This window comes from Scyliorhinus canicula, chromosome 21 (genome assembly GCF_902713615.1).
Source record: "Scyliorhinus canicula chromosome 21, sScyCan1.1, whole genome shotgun sequence".
NCBI classification, from domain to species: domain Eukaryota; kingdom Metazoa; phylum Chordata; class Chondrichthyes; order Carcharhiniformes; family Scyliorhinidae; genus Scyliorhinus; species Scyliorhinus canicula.
Genome location: NC_052166.1, coordinates 32,580,325 through 32,599,826, shown reverse-complemented (window position 1 = coordinate 32,599,826; position 19,502 = coordinate 32,580,325). Strand labels below are relative to the sequence as shown.

The 19,502-nt window shown below is 44.9% G+C and overlaps 1 protein-coding gene across 12 annotated transcripts in view; it reads right to left on the bottom strand.

The window, feature by feature from the left end:
• Nucleotides 1-19,502, bottom strand: part of LOC119955607 (astrotactin-2-like) — a 1,814,189-nt gene that overhangs the window by 460,229 nt on the left and 1,334,458 nt on the right. For 10 of the 12 annotated variants that reach the window (XM_038781996.1, XM_038781994.1, XM_038781999.1 and 7 more), the window contains 2 exons: nt 12,389-12,522; nt 7,599-7,747 (listed from right to left, as the gene is read on the bottom strand). In XM_038781996.1, coding sequence (XP_038637924.1) covers nt 7,599-7,747; nt 12,389-12,522 — 283 coding nt within the window. Of the gene's footprint in view, nt 1-245; nt 327-5,875; nt 7,070-7,598; nt 7,748-12,388; nt 12,523-19,502 lie in introns of those variants that run through there. The other 2 variants (XM_038781995.1, XM_038781998.1) reach the window with 2 other exon arrangements.

The window sequence follows — 19,502 nt, the reverse complement described above, 5'->3', positions numbered from 1 at the left end:
CATTTTCTCTTTGGTATAAGAAAATCTATAAACCTTTCCAGTGATTTGAACCACCCCTCACCTACGCCCCCCCCCCCCCCCCCCCCCCCCCCACTATCACCACCCAATGCTCTCAGAGATCTCCACAACCCACAGTCTCCTCCCTGCTGTCTTATAGCTCCACCCCCACCTACGAACTCACGCATTTGAAGGTAGAACCACAGCCCGATGAGGGAAAGTTATAAACCTGCATTTCATATGCTCACAACAATACAGCTGGTCACTTCATCCAAAAGCTGCTTCTATGGTCTTGATGTTATTCCACACCAAACAATGATGGAAGATATCTACATGTCGATGAGGGAGGAAAGGATAAAACGTAAATATGGGGAACACAACCCCAACAGACTACACACGAATCCACTGTTTTTGGTTGGTATAAAAAGAATAATCATTAACAGCTCCAGTTAATTGACTTGAATTGGAATGTATCTCCTAATATTCTTTTACAAGGCAAGTTATCAGGTTATTAAATGAAAGAACAGGGCAGTTAGTGATGCAACCTCATTGTATTTCCAAACTGGTGCTCCGAATTCACATGGGTATTATATTTTAATCAACATGATGATTACAAATTTAAATTGCATGACTGTGTTGGTGCTGTAATAGATAACACTTTGCAGCCTATAGAGTAGAGTAATGTTGGAATAGAGGGCCATTTGCTGTTACAGGGCATCTGCCAGAATGGAAACTTGCAACTGTGGTAATAAAAGCCCCTATAACTGAAGTAACATTTGAATAGAGTTTCACTAGAAAAACAACGTCATGCTTCAAACTGTCAGTTCTACACCATAAGAACTTCATTTGTGCTCTCTGTTAACTCAAGGCAAATTACGAACTATGAAAAGGAGCATTTGTTGAGTATAATGACATTACTGATTAACAACCTCAAGTACAATGACTTTATTGCACAATGGGCATTGGCATCAAGTAGTCATCTTCCTTCATTTTTCATACTCTTACCAGAATTACTGTTTCTTTCAGAGAACGGTGTGTGCTCAATGTGATCTCACTTTATTGCCAACATGAAGCCAGTACAAGCTAAGCAAATGGCATTACTTTAAATGTCAGCAATAAAATTTTGCTATTCAAGACTGCAAAGCTGATAGTCATTTAGAATGTGCAACTTGTAAAATAAAATCTGGATGTCTGCTGGATAACATCTGCAGACAGGTCTAAGAGTGGCTAGGGGCTTTTCACAGTAACTTCATTGAAGCCTACTCGTGACAATAAAGCGATTTTCATTTTTCATTTTCAAGAGTGGCAAGATTCTTGTTGTGGTCAACTAAACCAAGAGTGGATTAAGAACAATGTTGTCACTGGGTTGTGAAAAGCAACATTTTACTTTGGACAGCCATCACGTTGTGCCCCCCACGGATCTGGGCGTGCCGGTTAAATAGCGGGAAAGGCCAAAAAATGAAATTCGGGCCGGGCACGATTCAGTTTGCCATCTAAACGGTCCGCTCCCGATGGGGTCCAAATATGGCGAACATATCATTACCCCCAATGTGCATTAATTTCAATCTCATCAGCGAGATTGATGTTGAATTAACCGGCTCCCCAGCGAGAAATCACGTAGGCATCGTTTAGTACTCCTTTTTAAAAACGTGGAGCTGGAGTAATGGCTGCTATGGGGAACTGAGGATCAATGTAGCCATTTTCATGCAGTCTAAGACTGGAGTTGCTGCTCCAATGCTCAGTGAGAGGGGTGGGGGGACGAGGGCTCTCGAGGGGTTGGGCTTAATTAGGTGGCTTCGCGTTCCAGGTCAGTGGGGACGATTTTCATCAGTGAGGCCTTCACTCCATCTTTAAATATTGCGGATACAAATAACAGGGGCAAGTACAGCTGCCGCCTGCGAGTCCGACCAATCACTTCCAGTACACAGCCCTATTATTAGTTATATGCTGACGGTCACTTTACCTCCCTTTGACTGTGAGAAGCCTCCAGCTTCACAGCTGCAGGCTATTGCCGATAAAGAATTTGGCTTGCTAGTTGTGAGAGCACTTCCCAGCTCTCAAGTGGTGCTGCAGGTTGTGTTTGCTGCTTGTAGCTGCAAATGCGGGTCAAACACGCTGGAAGTCAAGGATATCCAACTGCACAATGAGCGCGAGTGAAATATGCGGATGCCAGGGTTTCCAATTGGGCCATGTGGGAGGGCCTGCATAGGTGCAGCTCATGGACGGAGAATGGCACTGATACGTGAAACAACCACCAAGTAACACTTTGATGAACAGATTATTTATACAACAAAGTAGGCAACAGCCAACAATCAAACACTCAAGAGCTGGCCTTCAGCACTGGGGATATCCTCATGATCAAAAGGTAAGTATGTGGATCAGGGGAGGGCACCTGAGCACGGTCTCCATAATGTTCCCGGCAGGTATCTGGTGTCCAGGGGCTATTGCTGTGGCCGGGGGTGAGTGTGCAGAGCCAGTAATGTCGAGAAGCTTGTGGGGGCTAATTTCTGGCACTAAGTGCTATTAAATAGTGCTATTCTCAAACTTACCACCGTGGCTGCCGAGAAACACCCTGCAAATCGTGCCCAAAATGTCACTGAGAAATATTTCTGTTAAATCATCCCGAGGGCTTGAACGTAATGAGTCTTTGAAACAAAATCAATCACTACCAAGTACTATTAGCCGTTTAAGGTTTAAATCTGTTTCAATTTGAAGATTCCTTTTATTTTGTCAATTTTCTTCTCTCCAGAGCTGACAGTATGGCTTCTGCTTGTTGCTTCAAATCATGTTCAAGTGGTTAGTCTTCAAGCATCATTTTAGACGATACAGGTTGACAGGACATCATGGCCAAGCCTGAAACTCTCTTCAATCAAGGCCCTCACACATACCCCTTCCAGTTAACGTTCTATGGATGGTGACCAGGATTTGCACATAACCCGAGTCATTTGTAGATCAGGTTCGAGTCAAAATTATTTTGAGGTTCAATTGAATGAAGGTTATTTTTTTATTCCACGAACTGTTGGAAGTGTGGGCAGCGACTGTCCATTTACTCCACATCAATATGTCACCTAATGTGCACACTACCAGATTAATGATTCTAACACTTTAACTAAAAAGCTAACAAAACTGACTTTGCCGTTTATTCTTTAATGATCCAATATGATTACAGTATTGCAATACGTTCTGCTATCCTTCCACTTTAATTCTCATCTCAGTGCCTTTCTATCATATTTTCACACAAAGTTTTTGGAAAAGAAAGATTATGGATTGTTATCCAAACTATGGAGGAGACACTTCCGAAAAATGATTCCTGGCAAAAACTAGTATTGCTGATAAACCAATTAGCTCTTATAGTTCGGACAGATGTAAAAAGATGTCACGCAGGAAAGCTACTTGTGCTTGGATTTGACACATTATAATTAAACAATAATATCATGTGTCTGCAAGTGAAGTAAATAATGAATAAAGTCAACATAAAAAAAACACGCTGAAATCTGTAGCCAACCTTCAATCAGCCTTGCTCTATTCATCAGTGCAAGATACAAGGTTGAAGTATTTGCAACCATCTTCAGCCAGAAGTGCCAAGTGAATGGCAGGAACATAGGACTCAGGAGAAAGATTTACCAATTTGGCCCTTCGAGCCTTCTCCGCTGATCTAATTGTGATCTCAAATCCACATTGTGCGTGTACCCCCTCAACCCGTGACTCTCTTGTCTATCAAAAATCAAACTCATCTCATGACGTAGGCAATCTCGGAATATGTTTGAAATGGCATACTGAACTATTGAGGCTTAGTTATTGATTTTATTCAAGGCTGTGCCTCATGACTTAGCCTCAGTGATTCAGTGCCTCAGTGATTCAATGCTCGATTTCAGCCACCTCCTGAGGCTGCACCATCATGAGATAACAGTCTTCAAATAATTTCACTCCTTAGAGGTGGCACAGTGGCAAGCACTGCTGCATCACAGCGCCAGGGACCTTGGTTCAATTCTGCTTTGGATGAATGTCTGTGTGCAGTTTGCACATTCTCCCAGTGTCTTAGGGGGTTTCATCTGGGGCCCAATCAACTCAACTCTAAGACAATGCTGCTGGAGTTCCTCAGGGTATTCGAAGTCCTTCAGCTGCTTCAACAATAACTTTCACTTCATAATAAAGGTCAGAGGTAGGGATGCCACTGATGATTGAACAGTGTTCAGCCACATTCACAGCCCCACAGATACTGAAGAGGTACATGGAGCCAAACCTGCACGATTTTCAGATTTTTATTTTTATTTTTTTTAAATGAAATTCATCGAATGTGGCCATTGCTGCCTGGGCCAGCATTTTATTATCCATCCCTAATTGCCCTCGAGAAGGTGGTGGTGAGCTGCCTTCATGAACCACTGCAATTCATGTGGTGTAGGTACAAGCAAAGAGCTGTTAGGAAGGGAGTTCAAAGATTTTGACCCAGCAACAGTGAAGCAATAGTGATATATTTGCAAGTCAAGATAGTGAGTGGTTGAGGAGGGAACATCCAGCTGGGGTGTTCCCATGTGTCTGATGCCCTTTTCCTGCGAGATGGTAGCGGTCACGGGTTTGGAAGGTGCTATCTCATGAGCCACGGTGAGCTTCTGCAAGGCATCTTGTAGGTGTTACACACTGCTGCCACTGTGCATCAGTTGTAGAGGGAGTGAATGTTTGTGGATGGGGTGCCACTCAAGCTGGCTGCTTTGTCCTGGATGGTGTCGAGCTTCTTGAGTATTGTTGGAGCTGTACTCATCCAGGCAAGTGGAGAGTATTCCATCACGCTCCTGCCTTGTGTCTCAAAAAGTGGCAAGTAACATTGGCATGGGAGACACGATGGTGCAGTGGTTAGCACTGCTGTCTCTGTGATTCCTGCCATCCACTCGGCACTTCTGGCTGAAGATGGTTGCAAATACTTCAACCTTGTATCTTGAACTGATGAATAGAGCAAGGCTGATTGACACTGAGGACTCGGGTTCGATCTCGGCTCCCAGTCACTGTCCATGTGGAGTTTGCACATTCTCCCAGTGTCTGCATGGGTCTAACCCCCACAACCCAAATATATGCAGGGTGGGTGAATTGGCTAAATTGTCCTTTAATTGGAAAAAAATGAATTGGGTATTCTAAATTTAGAGAAAAACAACATTGGCACCACTAATGTACCAGGCAATGACAATCTCCAATGAGAGAGAAATGAATCATCTTCCTTTGGCTTTTAACACCATTGCTGAATCCCCCATTATCAACATCCTAGGGGTTACTATTAAACGATAAACTTAACTGCAACAGCTATATAAATACTGTGGCTATAAGAAAGTTGGAGGATGGGAATTCTGTGGTGAGCAACACCTCCTGACTCCTCAAAGTCTGTCCGTCATCTACAAGGTACAAGTTAGGAGTGTAGAACAACTCTTCACTTGTTTGACTGAGTGTAGTTCCAACAACACTCAAGAAGCTCAATACCATCTAAGACAATGCAACCCCCTTGATAGGTATTACTGTAAATATTCATTTTCTTCGCTAACAGCTGACAGTCGCACAATGTATCCTATCTGCAAGGTGCAGAATTCTCAACAAGACTCCTTCAACAGCACCTTCCAAATCTGCCGTCTCTGCCATCCAGAAGAACAAAGGTAGCAGAAGTATGGGAACACTGCCATCTGTGTGTTCCCTTCCAAGTCACACACCTTCCCCACTTGGAAAGAACTGTCAATCCTTCACAGTTAATGGATCAAAATTCTGCAATTCCCTTCCTGACAACATTGTGAATGTACTGCCACCACATGGACGGCAGTGGTTCAAGAAGGAGGCTCCCCACCACCTTTTCAAGGCAAATGAGGTATGAGCAATTAATGCCGGCCAAGCCAACGACATCTATGTTCCAAGAATAATTTTCTCAAGAACTGACCCAGAGACCGGGAGGTTTGTTTTCAAACTTTAATCCGCAAGCGCACCGGGGTTCTAACATCAGAAAAATCTACGTAGTAAAATGTTCAGTCATATTCTGCGCACCTGAGTTGCACCAAATATGAAAATTTGAACAAATCCACAAGCCTCATCCATCATTCAGCCCAGACGTGGTCAACAGGTATTAACATATTCAGCTCCCTATCATTTACCCTTTTTTTCTTCCTTTTCAATATTTTTATCTACCATAATTCTGTTTTCCTCATTTTATTGTGTGATATTAGAGAGGTGCTTCTATGCCACCATGCACATAGGTCTTAACAGCCTGCCATTCAACCTAGAGTTTTTAAATAGATGATTTTCATTGTCAACATAGATTCTGAGGCAGCTCTGTTCTGTAGAGTTCCTTTCGTTTTTCGGGAGGAGGAAGCAAGGGATGTGCCTGGGATTCCGAGCACAAGGTGAAATCATAATTCTCAAATGAGAGGCAGTGCCACAATCTCACGACCGATTCTATAGTTGACCAGGGAAGACCAAGTTGGACTATTGACAGGTTCAGGTTATTTGAATCATCAGGTGACTGCCACTAATTAAAATGGCTGCCCTTTATGCCAGTCACTATTTTGTACATTACTACCTATTTTACCCCAATCAGTTTAAACTAAAGACTGCAGACTGTAAAGGGCAACAACAAAAATGAATTATTGAAAGGCCGTGAGTCAGACCTTAGGCTCCACTCTTGAGAAAAAACATCCCAAACCCAGCATCACATTGAAGATAAATCTGCAGGACGATTATAATTTAATGAAAACATGAAATATGTGGGGTGGGATTTTCCATTCTGCCAGCCCCGTTTTCCTGCGCGGCGGAATGGGAAATCCCGCCTCAGATCACCGCAGTCGGCCAATGGGGTTTTGCATTGCGGCCCACCCCACGCCGTCGGGAAATGCACGGGTGGGAGTGCGCTGCCGCTGAGGCCGAAGATCCCGCCGACGGAGAATCCCGCAGAAGGTGTCAACAACAAACATAACATGGTATATTTCCACAAGTCCTCGCCTTATTTTCCATCAAACAGTGATAGTTTATAACATAGCAATCACCCTGCTGATTCCTAGGCAAACGTGGCTCACTCAAGGAAAAAGTACTTGGAACAGACTGCACCCTATAATCAGAGGAAGAACATTAAGTACAAGTGTTCTCAACATATGATCCAGCCACAAACAAAGTTAATGATTTTATGAAATAACATGGCATGCTCGGGCTGTGGTTTTGACTTGTTGTGGATGGGGAAGCGGGGAGGAGGAGGATCAAAGACACCATACCCTCACATGAAACCATGACTGTGAATGTTGTTTTTGGATTTAGTGACTACCCTGGCACTGATTGTTCCCACCAATGACCAGATGACCTGAAACCATTTTCACATTCCTAATTTCATACCACAATATAAGGTTGCTTTTACAAAATTCATCAAATCAGATGTCATTCCTGAGCTAATTGTAGAGATAGTTTGAAATGCATTTGGAAAAATATTCATTTTATTCTGCTCATCATTTGACATCCAGCTTGCATTTTTTTTTAAAAACAATGAAATTGTTTGCAAGTATCACCGATTTGCAAAGTTCTGATCAGAGTGTTTTCAATGAACATTCTTGAATTGAGAAAGCTTATTTGAGGAATCCAACCCTTACCTGCATAAAGATTTGGGTCGATGTAATCATCCAGTTTCTTGTAGTGAATGATGTAGTCCGCTATCTTGGTTCCTATCATAGGCTGCGCATCCTGCCATTCCAAACCTATCATAGTACTTGATGGTTCCACACTCGTTGAGAGCCTTAACCTTTGTTACAGAAGAAATAGACATGTATTACGAGAGGAATGGACGTCGGTCTGAAAGATTTATTCCTATAATACAAAGCATCAAGTTTTCACTTATTTTATAACAATAGCACTTGGGTGGATCAGCTGCTCGAGAGCACAAATTCAGCATTTCATTCATAATAATTCACATGCCTTTCTCTTCTTTGCATCCCTCACTGTGCTAAAACTGATGCTCCTTGCAGTGTACCTATTCGAAACCACCTGCATTGCAGCTGCAACAACACTCCAGAAGCTCGACACCATCCAGAACAAAGCAGCCCGCTTGATTTGTACCCCATCCACAAACATCCACTCCCGTGTCATGGTCGCCGACCCAGCCTGCAAAATAATCCCCCCCTTCGGCCGGCACTCGCGCCCCGGACCGCCCCACCACAATGCCTCCAGCCACGAATAATGTCCCCCCTGCCCGCGGATCGCCCCCTCCCCCCGACTAGGGTGGTGCTGGACTGAGTCCGCAGCTGCCATGCTGAGTTCCCAATGGATGAGACCACACGTGTCCCACGTCATCGGGAACTCGGACGGTCGGGGACGGAGCATCGGGGGTGGGCCTTAGGCAATGGCCTGAGGCCATCGATATGTAGCGAGTGCACCACTTTGAAGAGGGCGCCGCACACACTTCGGTCGGGAAATGTGATTCTCCGGCCATTCGCCGAACGGGATTTTGGACCAGAGAATCCAGCTCGCTATGTTAGTGTGGCACTGGTGAGGAGGGGAAGTGTCAGAGGGAGTATGGGGTGGCGGGTGTCCAGTACTAAGTGGGACTCAATTCTGAGATCACTGCTGTTTCTGATTTAAATATGTGACTTGGATCAGAAACCCAATGCAAAGTGGTCAAAATTAATGATAATGACCAAGGAGTGTCACTGCAACTGGAAGAGGCAGCTCAGAAATTACTTGCAACAAGATATGCAAATTAAAGAACAATTTAAGGCAGAACATTTTGAAAAGCTGCTCTGATGCAGAGAACATAAGGCATAAGAGACTGGTTTATCCATTTGGGAGACATTGGGTTAGATTCTGCACCCCGCAGGGCCACATTTTTATTTTATCCCACTGGCAGGATGCTCCGTTACACCGGCTACTCAATGTGGTTTCCCATTGTGAGGTAGCCCCACGCCGCCAGGAAACCCCCAGGCTGCTGGCAAAAGGGAGCATCGTGTCGTCGGAGAATCCAGCCACCATTTTCTCCCTCCCATACTGAATTTCACTTTGGTTTACACTGCCATTGGAAGTGTAAATTAGAAAGAGAGTCCCAATCCTTAGCCAAGCAAATTTATGCATGGCTCGGATTGCGAGGGATTCCCGGAAAATAATTTTGAGCCGGTGGCCCAATAGCGAGATCCAACAGCTACCCCGCCCCCCCCCACTCCCCTTCCTCGGGCGGACTCAATCAGAGGGACTCTTGCCTATTTTTTCCTCCATATCCCAAACGCTACGGCTGAGAAAGCCACCACTGCTGCCGACGGCTTCAGCGTCGCTGTTCTTGCCTGCCATCGACTTTAGCCAATATTCAGAAAAATTCCGGATTTGGCAGATAGAGTATTTTGAGGGAAACTATGAACTTGTCCAGTTCGGTGGGGAAAAATAGAAAAGCAACACATTATTTAAAAGGAGAGAGATGCAGATCTTTGAGGTACAGGGAAATGTAGGTGCACTGGTCCACGAATCAGGAAAAGGTAGTATTCTGATGCAGCAAGTGATAAGATAGTATTCTGATGCAGCACGGTAGCATGGTGGTTAGCATAAATGCTTCACAGCTCCAGGGTCCCAGGTTTGATTCCCGGCTGGGTCACTGTCTGTGCGGAGTCTGCACGTCCTTCCCGTGTGTGCGTGGGTTTCCTCCGGGTGCTCCGGTTTCCTCCCACAGTCCAGAATGTGCGGGTGAGGTGGATTGGCCATGCTAAATTGCCCGTAGTGTCCTAAAAAAAGTAAGGTTAAGGGGGGGGGGGTTGTTGGGTTACGGGTATAGGGTGGATGCGTGTAAACACATTGCTCGGCACAACATTGAGGGCCGAAGGGCCTGTTCTGTGCTGTACTGTTCTATGTTCTATGTTCTATAAGGAAGGCAAATAGAATGTTGCCGGTTCTTCTAAGGGGAATGGAATTTAAAAGTAGGAATGTGTTTCTGCAGTTGTACAGACCATGGATGGGACCACATCTATGGGATACTTTGTACAATGTTGGTCTCCTTATTTAAAAAAGGAAATTCAACCTGTTCAATGTAGTTCAAAGAAGGCTGGACATTCTCCGCCTGTATTCATTGGCGTTTAGAAGATTGAGCGGTGATCATATTAAAACATAGACAGTTCTAGAGGGGCCTTGTTAGGATGGATGCTCAAAGGGTTGTTTCTCCTTGTGGGAGAGACTAGAATGAGAGGGCACAGTTTAAAAACAAGGGATCTCCTACTTAGGGTGGAAATTAGAAGAAATGTTTTCTCTCCAAAGGCCGTGAGTCTTTGGAATTCTCTTCCCCGTAAAGCAGGGAGGCAGGTTCAGGGTGTTTTAAAGGCAGAAGTATTTTGCTTATTGCCGAACAAGGGAGTCAAAGTTTATTGGAGATAGACGGGTTACGGAGCTGAGACCACAATCAGAGCAGCCTTAAGCATCTTGAATGGTGGAGCAGGCTTGAGAGGCCGAATAGCCTCCTCCTGCAACCTAATTCTTATGTTCATATGCAAATAGTCTTCACTAGAATGGGGCTGAAATAAATGTAAAGAAGAATAAAGTTGTTCCCTGGTGTTGGGGAAGCATGAGTTGTGAGAAAAGATTGGAGGGGCTTTCAGAAGATAATGAAGAGGTGATTTTAAAGATTTAAGGGGCAGCATGGTAGCATAGTGGTTAGCATCAATGCTTCACAGCTCCAGGGTCCCAGGTTCGGTTCCCGGCTGGGTCACTGTCTGTGCGGAGTCTGCACGTCCTCCCCGTGTGTGCGTGGGTTTCCTCCGGGTGCTCCGGTTTCCTCCCACAGTCCAAAGATGTGCGGGTTAAGTAGATTGGCCATGCTAAATTGTCCGTAGTGTCCTAAAAAGTAAGGTTAAGGGGGAGTTGTTGGGTTACGGGTATAGGGTGGATACGTGAGTTTGAGTAGGGTGATCATTGCTCGGCACAACATCGAGGGCCGAAGGGCCTGTTCTGTGCTGTACTGTTCTAAATTCTAAAAGTTTGTTAAGCATACACTTGAAGGAAATAAACCTACAGGGCTCCAAGGTTGGAACAGGGGAGTGGAATTGACTGGATTGCTCTATGGAGAGCCAGCATGGACTGGATGGGACAAATGGTCTCCTTCTGCGTCGTAAATAACTCAACGTCTCTGTTAGATTATTAAAGGCAAAGAAAACTTTAGCCTACAATATACTTTAAATTAAGCAGTGGTATAAAATGACAGAATACAGGGTAAAATTAATAAAAGGTCATCTTAGGAGTGACATGGTGCTTTCTTGCAGACACAGAATCTTCTTGAATTTCTGCAATGCCTGCATTACAGAGGTTCGGAATATCTTAAGTATTCAGGGCTCCATTCAAGAAAATACTATCAGCATTTCGGCAACACATTGAGACATATAAAAAGAAAACACATAATAATTAACATGGTCTCTGTACCTTAGAGTGTTTACAACAATGTGTTAACAACATTGGGCTTATATTTATATAGGGCCTTTAACCTAATAAACTGCTCCAAGGTGCTTTACAGGAGTGTTAGAAAGCAAGATTTGACATTATGCCAATTGAAAATGAAATGAAAATCGCTTATTGTCACAAGTAGGCTTCAAATTAAGTTACTGTGAAAAGCCCCTAATCGCCACATTCCGGCACCTGTTCGGGGAGGCTGGTACGGCAATTAAGGCACTATTGGAGCCGATGGTCAAAAGCTTGGTAAACAGGTCATTTTAAGGACCACCTTAAAGGAGGAAAGCGAGGTGGGGAGAAGTTGAGACATAGGAAGGGCACACCAGACAGAACAAAGGCCAGGTGGGGATTTCAGCAGCTGATGAGCTGAGGCAGTGGGGACAGGGCAGGGAGCGTGTTTGACGTAAGGCAGGGAGCGGATTTGACGTAACGGAGGTGGAAATCGGCAGTCTTAGTGATGGAATGGATATGTTGCTGAAAGATCACCTCAGAGTCATACATGAATCCCACGTTGCAGACAGCCTCAAACAGTTGTCAGGGAGTCAGGAACTAAGCAATGGCATTAGGAACAGAAACTGACGGCAACAGATCAGGCCTGCCCAATATTGAATTGAAGGAAATTTCTGCTCATCCAGTACTGGAAGGCTAAAAACAAATTTTGATTTAAGATTAAATAAATAAAAATGCCTTTTCCTGCTAACCCCTCAACTGGCGGTCACGCTGAAGAGGAAAGAATGCACTAAGCAAGGTATTATAAATCAAAGAACGTTGCTAAAAATACCAGGGTTTACATCATAAAATGTTACACTTGATCCTGCCAGCTCATTTGTACTCCGAAGTTTGCTGCAACTGTGCCACAGAGGCTCAAACTACAGCGGTGTCTTATGAAACTTTATAGCCACCAGGATTTGCAACATCAGGCATCTGTAAAACCCTATTCAAAGGTGATTACAAATGCGATTAGGATACATACACAGGCTGAGGTAACGGACTGCAGCTTGGAAGTCCATCCTCATCGAACGCACTCAAGTCACATCTGCACCAGTCATCAATGACATCACCCTTCCCCAAGCACCAATAGGAGCTCATTAGCGCAGTCTTGAAGGTCTGCAAAAGAATGACAATAGGTGGGTGGCAAATGCATTAAATTTCAACTCAGCATAGTGAGTCAGTCTCGTTTCCTGACATGTGGCACCGCAGCCAAAAAAACACAACATAGGTTACAAAATGCACGTCTGATCCAAGCCAGGAATCAGCAGACCATCTCACGTCTTAAGTACCAATCCAAGTCGCAATTAACACGAAAGACAAACAGCCCTCATCTCTGAAATTGGTAACATCCGATTTTGTTTTCTTTTTGTCCTCCTGTATTCCTTGATTAATCCGCAGTTTTATAGTTAGAAAAACATTGCATGACAACAGGCAATCTAGCAAAATCAAAACACAGTTCATTCAAATAGATTGGTGTCACGTTACCTCAGAATTAAGGAACACATGCTGACTTAATTATCTGAGCATTTACTTTTGGGTAAACAGAAAAAAAATAAAGGGGAACAAATTATAACAAACAATCCTGCACATACTTCGACACACAAAAAACGGGAAGTTGGTTTGTGAAGGCAGGCATTACTTAGTGGTTGGCTGCAGGTTTAACTGCTATTGGGAAATAGGTGGTCGGTAACCCTTTTGCCCTGACCAGTCTAAGTAGCATTTCCAATAGCAATCTGGTTTTAATGAAATCACTTTGCTCAGATGATAGGGTTAAAAAGCCATTTCTCTGACTAATCCTGGGTTGAGCAACTTTCAATGTAATACTATTTGTTGTCCCGTGACTATATTGTTGTCTCTGATGACTATAATGAAAGGGGAAAACAGTAGCGTGCATCTGAAACAGTTACACTTGTAGAAGATCAACATTCAATCATGCATGCTTTATTCCTCTGTTGCTGTGTTCATTTATGGAAGGTTTTAGGAATAATTATTGCTGATTTGTGTTCAAAGTTATTCCAAAAATTCTGAGCAAATGTTACAGTAATCTTCAAACAAATGTGCTTTTCCCACGTTTACGCACTTACTTTAAACTCAGTTCAGGTGAGTGAAGATGCTGGAAACTGTACCAGTAGTGAGCACAAAGGGCCCCTTCAACCGCAACTTGGACAGATTATGAAAGGCTTCCAAAGAAAGGGCATCATTATACTACAGGTAACACTAAATAGTCAGGTGTTTGACACCCAAATGCTCGTTGCATGTTAATATTATCACAAAGCTGAAGGTGCAGTTGGCTCTCTGTTTTTTAATGTTGCTGACTGCTTAGAAAGTTGCTTAAAAAGTTGCCATGTGGTTCTTTGCATCAATGGAGAATTTTTAAATTTGCAGTTCGCAGTTACGCTGGGGTGTGCGTAATCCACAACACCGAGATGACTTATTTGGACTTTCATCTAACTTTGAACCGAATAACTCTACATTTCAATACACTTGAATTGTGCTACACAGTTGATGTGACTGCTTTGTACCAATACAAATAGTGGGGTATTAATTTGGACCATTGGCCTGGAAGAGGCAGCGAGCAGTAACATGTTCCTCATCACTTTGGTGAGTATACCTGACAAATATTTGAAGAATATTAGTAGGCCCACATTTTTTTGACAAGATCCTTGTTTAGAATTGAGCAACAATTAGGATTTGCCCTGTTATTTCATATGATAAAATCTGCCATGTCAGCTAAATATATCAGGAGAAAGTGAAGGTGCTGGGATGGCGGTGAGAACAAAGTAGGTCACTGTGGGTGGCATGGTGGCACAGTGGTTAGCACTGCTGCCGCAATGTGCCAGAGGCCCGGGTTCGATTCCAACCTTGGGTGACAGTCTGTGTGAAGTTTGCACACTTCCCTTGTCTGCAGGGGTTTCCTCCGAGTGCTCCGGTTTCCTCCCACAGTCCAAAGATGTGCAGGTTAGGTGGATTGGCTATGCTAAATTGCCCCTCGGTGGTATTGAGTGGATAGTGAGGGGGATTGGGCCTGTGTAGGATAGTGCTCTTTCAGAGAGTCAATGCACTCGCTGAGCTGAATGGCCTCCTTCTGCACTGCAGGGATTATGTTTTTTTAAATGTATTTTATTCCAAACTTTTATAAAAGGCTGGAAAATATAAACAATCCGGGGAGCAAACTCCCCAACACACAAACTATACAGTTTGTACAACTATTTTTCCCTTTTACACCCCCCCCCACCCGCCGATGAACAACTCCTCAAATATGGCCACAACATCCTCCACCTTGCGTCGAAGCCATCCCCTGAACCCCCTTAATTCGTATTTGATCTTTTCCATATGTCATATAGATCACCCACCAGGCCGTCACCCCCGCAGTGTTGCCGACTGCCAGTCCAATAAAGTTCTCTGCCGGACAACCCCAAAATATATGTGCATAATTTACTGGTCCCCGCCCACACTTCTCGCATTCGTCTACCACTCCCTGGAAGAACCCACTCATTCTTGTCTGGGTCATATGTACCCTATATACCACCTTGAACTGTATTAGGCTCATCCTTGAGTATGAGGAGGTTGCATTTACCCTTCTTAGTACCTCGCTCCATACTCCCCAGTTTATCTCCCCTCCCAGCTCCCCCTCCCACTTCTTAATTTTCACGACTTCCTCACCTCCCTGCTCTCCCAGCCACCCAGATAAATCTCCCATCCTGCCCTCGCCTTTCACGTCCGGAAGCAGCAATCGCTCCAAAAGGGCATGCCTCGGTTACCTGGGGAACCTTTTCCAAACACACTGTAGGGATTCTAGGATTCTTGTGAATAAATTGGCTGTCGGATGACATAAATAATATTCAATTATGGATATTTAAGTCAGTGCCAAATTTTATTTCGGAACATACCGGTGAAGTGCCTCGGTGGTGTTATTTTTGCCACACTGAAGTCACTATATGAATACAAATTGCTATTGTTGAAGTTATTGGTAGAAGATGCAAAATAGAAAAATCATGAAGCTAATTGCAGAATTTTTTTTGAAACTTCATGGAATCCATATCATCCATATCATCGATGAAGAATGAGAAATTAAGAAAAAAATAGTATGCAGGACAAATTGTATTTGTGTATGGGACAGAATTGAATGGTGCAAACTGATCGGAATCAACAATTGGGTGGGTGAGGAATTCTTCAGATTGCAATTAACTGTGATCCCATGGAATTGCCATAAACTGAACAACTAGGCATCCAGAAATTGGTGAAAATACATCCGGAGTGACATGTAATCCTTGGCTCATTGTTTGCAAAGTTGACCACGGAGATTGCACAAGCTGAAGCAGCTTAATATGATTCTACCAATAGAACATAGAACATAGAACAGTACAGCACAGAACAGGCCCTTTGGCCCTCAATGTTGTGCCGAGCCATGATCACCCTACTCAAACCCACGTATCCACCCTATACCCGTAACCCAACAACCCCCCCTAACCTTACTTTTATTAGGACACTACGGGCAATTTAGCATGTCCAATCCACCTAACCCGCACATCTTTGGACTGTGGGAGGAAACCGGAGCACCCGGAGGAAACCCACGCACACACGTGGAGGACGTGCAGACTCCGCACAGACAGTGACCCAGCCGGGAATCGAACCTGGGACCCTGGAGCTGTGAAGCATTTATGCTAACCACCATGCTACCCTGCTGCCCCAATAGACAGCTCTTTGCAAGATTGAAATAACAGCCCAATGTCCAATAAACAGGAGTAAACCTGTGGATGTCCCCAAGAACAGCTTGATGAGACACTGTTATCTCAAAGCATGCTGACACAATGCCAGTTGACTGGGCACCAACTTTGTGGATTCGTGCCACACTGCTTGAGTCTAGACAACATGAAATGAAAATAAAAAGTGCAAATATTCTTTGGAAGTGAAGCCCAGGAATGGACGTGACAGAAATTTTGCTGAAATTTGTTTTAAAAAGCAACAAAGATTATCACACTATGTAGAGCAGTTTAAATCGATCAGAATGAAAATGACTTTTTCCACGTTAAAAACATTTTTCAATCCTTTTGGCTCTGGTGAGGAGTTTCACCCATTGGTTGCGATAGTGGAAAGTTGGGCTCGCAAAGCAGGGATAAGTCGGGGAGAAAAAGCCTGTAGGTACTTGCAGAACTTTTGTTGAAACTTCATGGAATCCATATTATCCCACTCAGTCGATTAAGAATGAGAAAGTAATTTAATAGTATGAGTGGTCAGAAATTGGTGCTGTTGAATTTTCGGTAGATAATGCCAATGGAAGCTACTCAGCGGCATGATATTGTCAGCAACTGACCCGTGTAAATATGAGTTGACAGAACTTGTTTGACATATTCAATATTTATCTCTTCCTGTGTGAGAGCACCGGCAGCAATAAATTAATGTGCATTTATTTTTTGAAAATAAATTTGGAGTGTTCAATTCTTTTTTTCCAATTGAGGGGCAATTCAGCGTGATCGATTCACCTACTCTGCACATCTTTTTGGGTTGTGGGGGTGAGACCCATGCGGACAGGGGGAGAATGTGCAACACCACATGGAGAGTGACCTGGGGCCGGTATCGAACCCGGGTCCTCAGCGCCATCCCGGTCCTCAGCACCGTGAGGCGGCAGTGCTAACCACTGCGCCACCGTGCCGACCATAATGCGCACTTATAATGGTGCTTATTGAAATGAGTGGCTCAAAAGTTGGAAATGTTTATTCAAAATAAAAATAAATAACTCCTTTTAGATTTTACACTCGGGTGCAAATTTTTTTTAAAATATAATTTTTGGGATGTGATAACAGGGTGTTGGCCTGAACTCTCTGATTGTTGCGATTCACTCTTCCCACTGGCAGGGGGTTTGCCAGGGGCGTGGGCTGTATTCAATGGGAATATCCATTGACAAGCGGCGTGAAGATAGAATCCCGCCACCAGGGAATGGCAGGCTGCGGCGAAACACACGGCTGGAGTACCAGAGAATCCAGTCCATCAACGGGATTAGACAAGCTTAACATGGATTTATGAAAGAGAAATCATCTTTGACACACCTACTGGAGTTTTTTGGGGATGTAACTAGTAGAATAGTTAAGGGTGTACTAGTGGATGTAGTATATTTAGATTTTCAGAAAGCTTTAGATAAATTCCCACTTAAGAGGTTCATGTGCAAAGTTAAAGCACATGGGATTGGGGGTAATATATTGGTGTGGTTTGAAAATTAGTTTGCAGACAGGAAACAGAGAGTAGGAATAAGTGGGTCTTTTTTGAAGTGACAGGCAGTGACTAGAGGGGTATCGCAGGATCAGTGCTTGGGCCCAATCTATTCTCAATTGAGAATACAATACAATATTGGATGAGGGAACCACAATTAATATTTCCAAGTTTTCTGATGACACAAAGCTTGGTTGGAATGTGAGTGGTGAGGAAGATGTGAAGTGGCTTCAAGGTGATTTAGACAAGTTGACGGAGCAGAAAAAAATATGGCAGATGCAATGTATCGTGGATAAATGTGACCTTTTTATACTTTGGATGGAAGAACAGAGTGGTAGAGTATAATGTAAATGGTGATAGACTGGGAAATGTTGACATCAAATGGCTCTGGGTGTCCGAGTACCAGTCACTGAAAACAAGAATGCAGGTAAAGCAAGCAGTTAGGAAGACAACTGGTACATTGGGCTTCATTGCAAGGGGACTTGAGTATAGGAGCAAGGCTGCCTTACTACAGCTGTACAGGGTCTTGGCGAGATCACACCTGGAGCATTGTGTGCAGTGTTGGTCTCCTTATCTAAGAAAGGGTATACTTGCCATGGAGGGAGTGCAGCAAAGGTTCACCAGACTGATTGCTGTGATGGCAGAATCATTGCATGAGGAGAGATTGGGTTGAATGGGCTTGTATTCACTGTAATTTAGAACACTGACAGGGAATCTAATTGAAATGTGTAAAATTCTGACAGGGCTGGACTGACTTGATGAAGGGATTCTGTTCCCTCTGCTAAGGGGCGGGATCCTCCCCTACCCGGCGGGGCGGGGCGGGAGGTCCCGGCGTAGTGAGTGGCGCCAACCACTCCGGCGTCGGGCCTCCCCAAAGGTACGGAATTCTCCGCACCTTTAGGGGCCAAGCCCTCACATTGAGGGGCTAGGCCCAAACCGGAGCAGTTGGCACCATGCCGACTGGCGCCAAAACCAGCAACAACGGCCTTTGACGCCCGCCGCTGGGGCTGGCCGAAAGGCCTTCGCCAGTTCGCGCATGCGCCGGTGCATCAGCTGCCGCTGACGTCACCACCGGCGCATGCGCGCTGGGGGATTCTCTTCCGCCTCCGCCATGGTGGAGACCGTGGCGGCGGTGGAAGAAAAAGAGTGCCTCCACGGCACTGGCCCGCCGGCCGATCGGTGGGCCCCGATCGCGGGCCTGACCAATGTGCAGGCACCCCCTGGGGTCTGATCGCCCCACGCCACCCCCCCCCCCCCCCCCCAGGACGCCGGGGGCCCGCTCGTGCCGCCGATCCCGCCGCCACCAGAGGTGGTTCAAACCACGGCAGCGGGAGAGGCCTCCCAGCGGCGGGACTTCGGCCCATCGCAGGCCGGAAAATCGCCGCGGGGGCTCGCCGATCGGCGGGGGGTGATCCCTGGCCCCGCCAATTCCCGGGTGGCGGAGAATTTCTGCCACGGCGGGGTGGGATTTTCGGCAGCCCCAGCCGATTCTCCGACCCTGCAGGGGGTCGGAGAATTTCGCCCAAGGAGTCACGGTCTCAGAATATGAGATGAGGAGAAACTTAATAATGCAGAGGGTGCTGAACATGTGGAATTCTCCGTCACATAAATGACTGAATATATTTAAGAAGGAAATAGGGGCACTGGGAGAGTGTGGGAGAATGGTGCTCAGATAGAGGATCAGCTATGAATGGAGGAGCAAGCTCATAGGGCCAAATGGCCTACTCATGCTCCTATGTTCTATGTTTCTATGTGGGTGGCGCTGCAAGCCAATTTGTTGCCAATCCACAATTGCCCTTGAACCAAGTGGCTTGCTTGGCTATTTCAGAGGGCAGTTAAAAGTCAACCAGATTGCTAAGGTGAGGATTTGGGTTTGGTCCCAGCCCTGG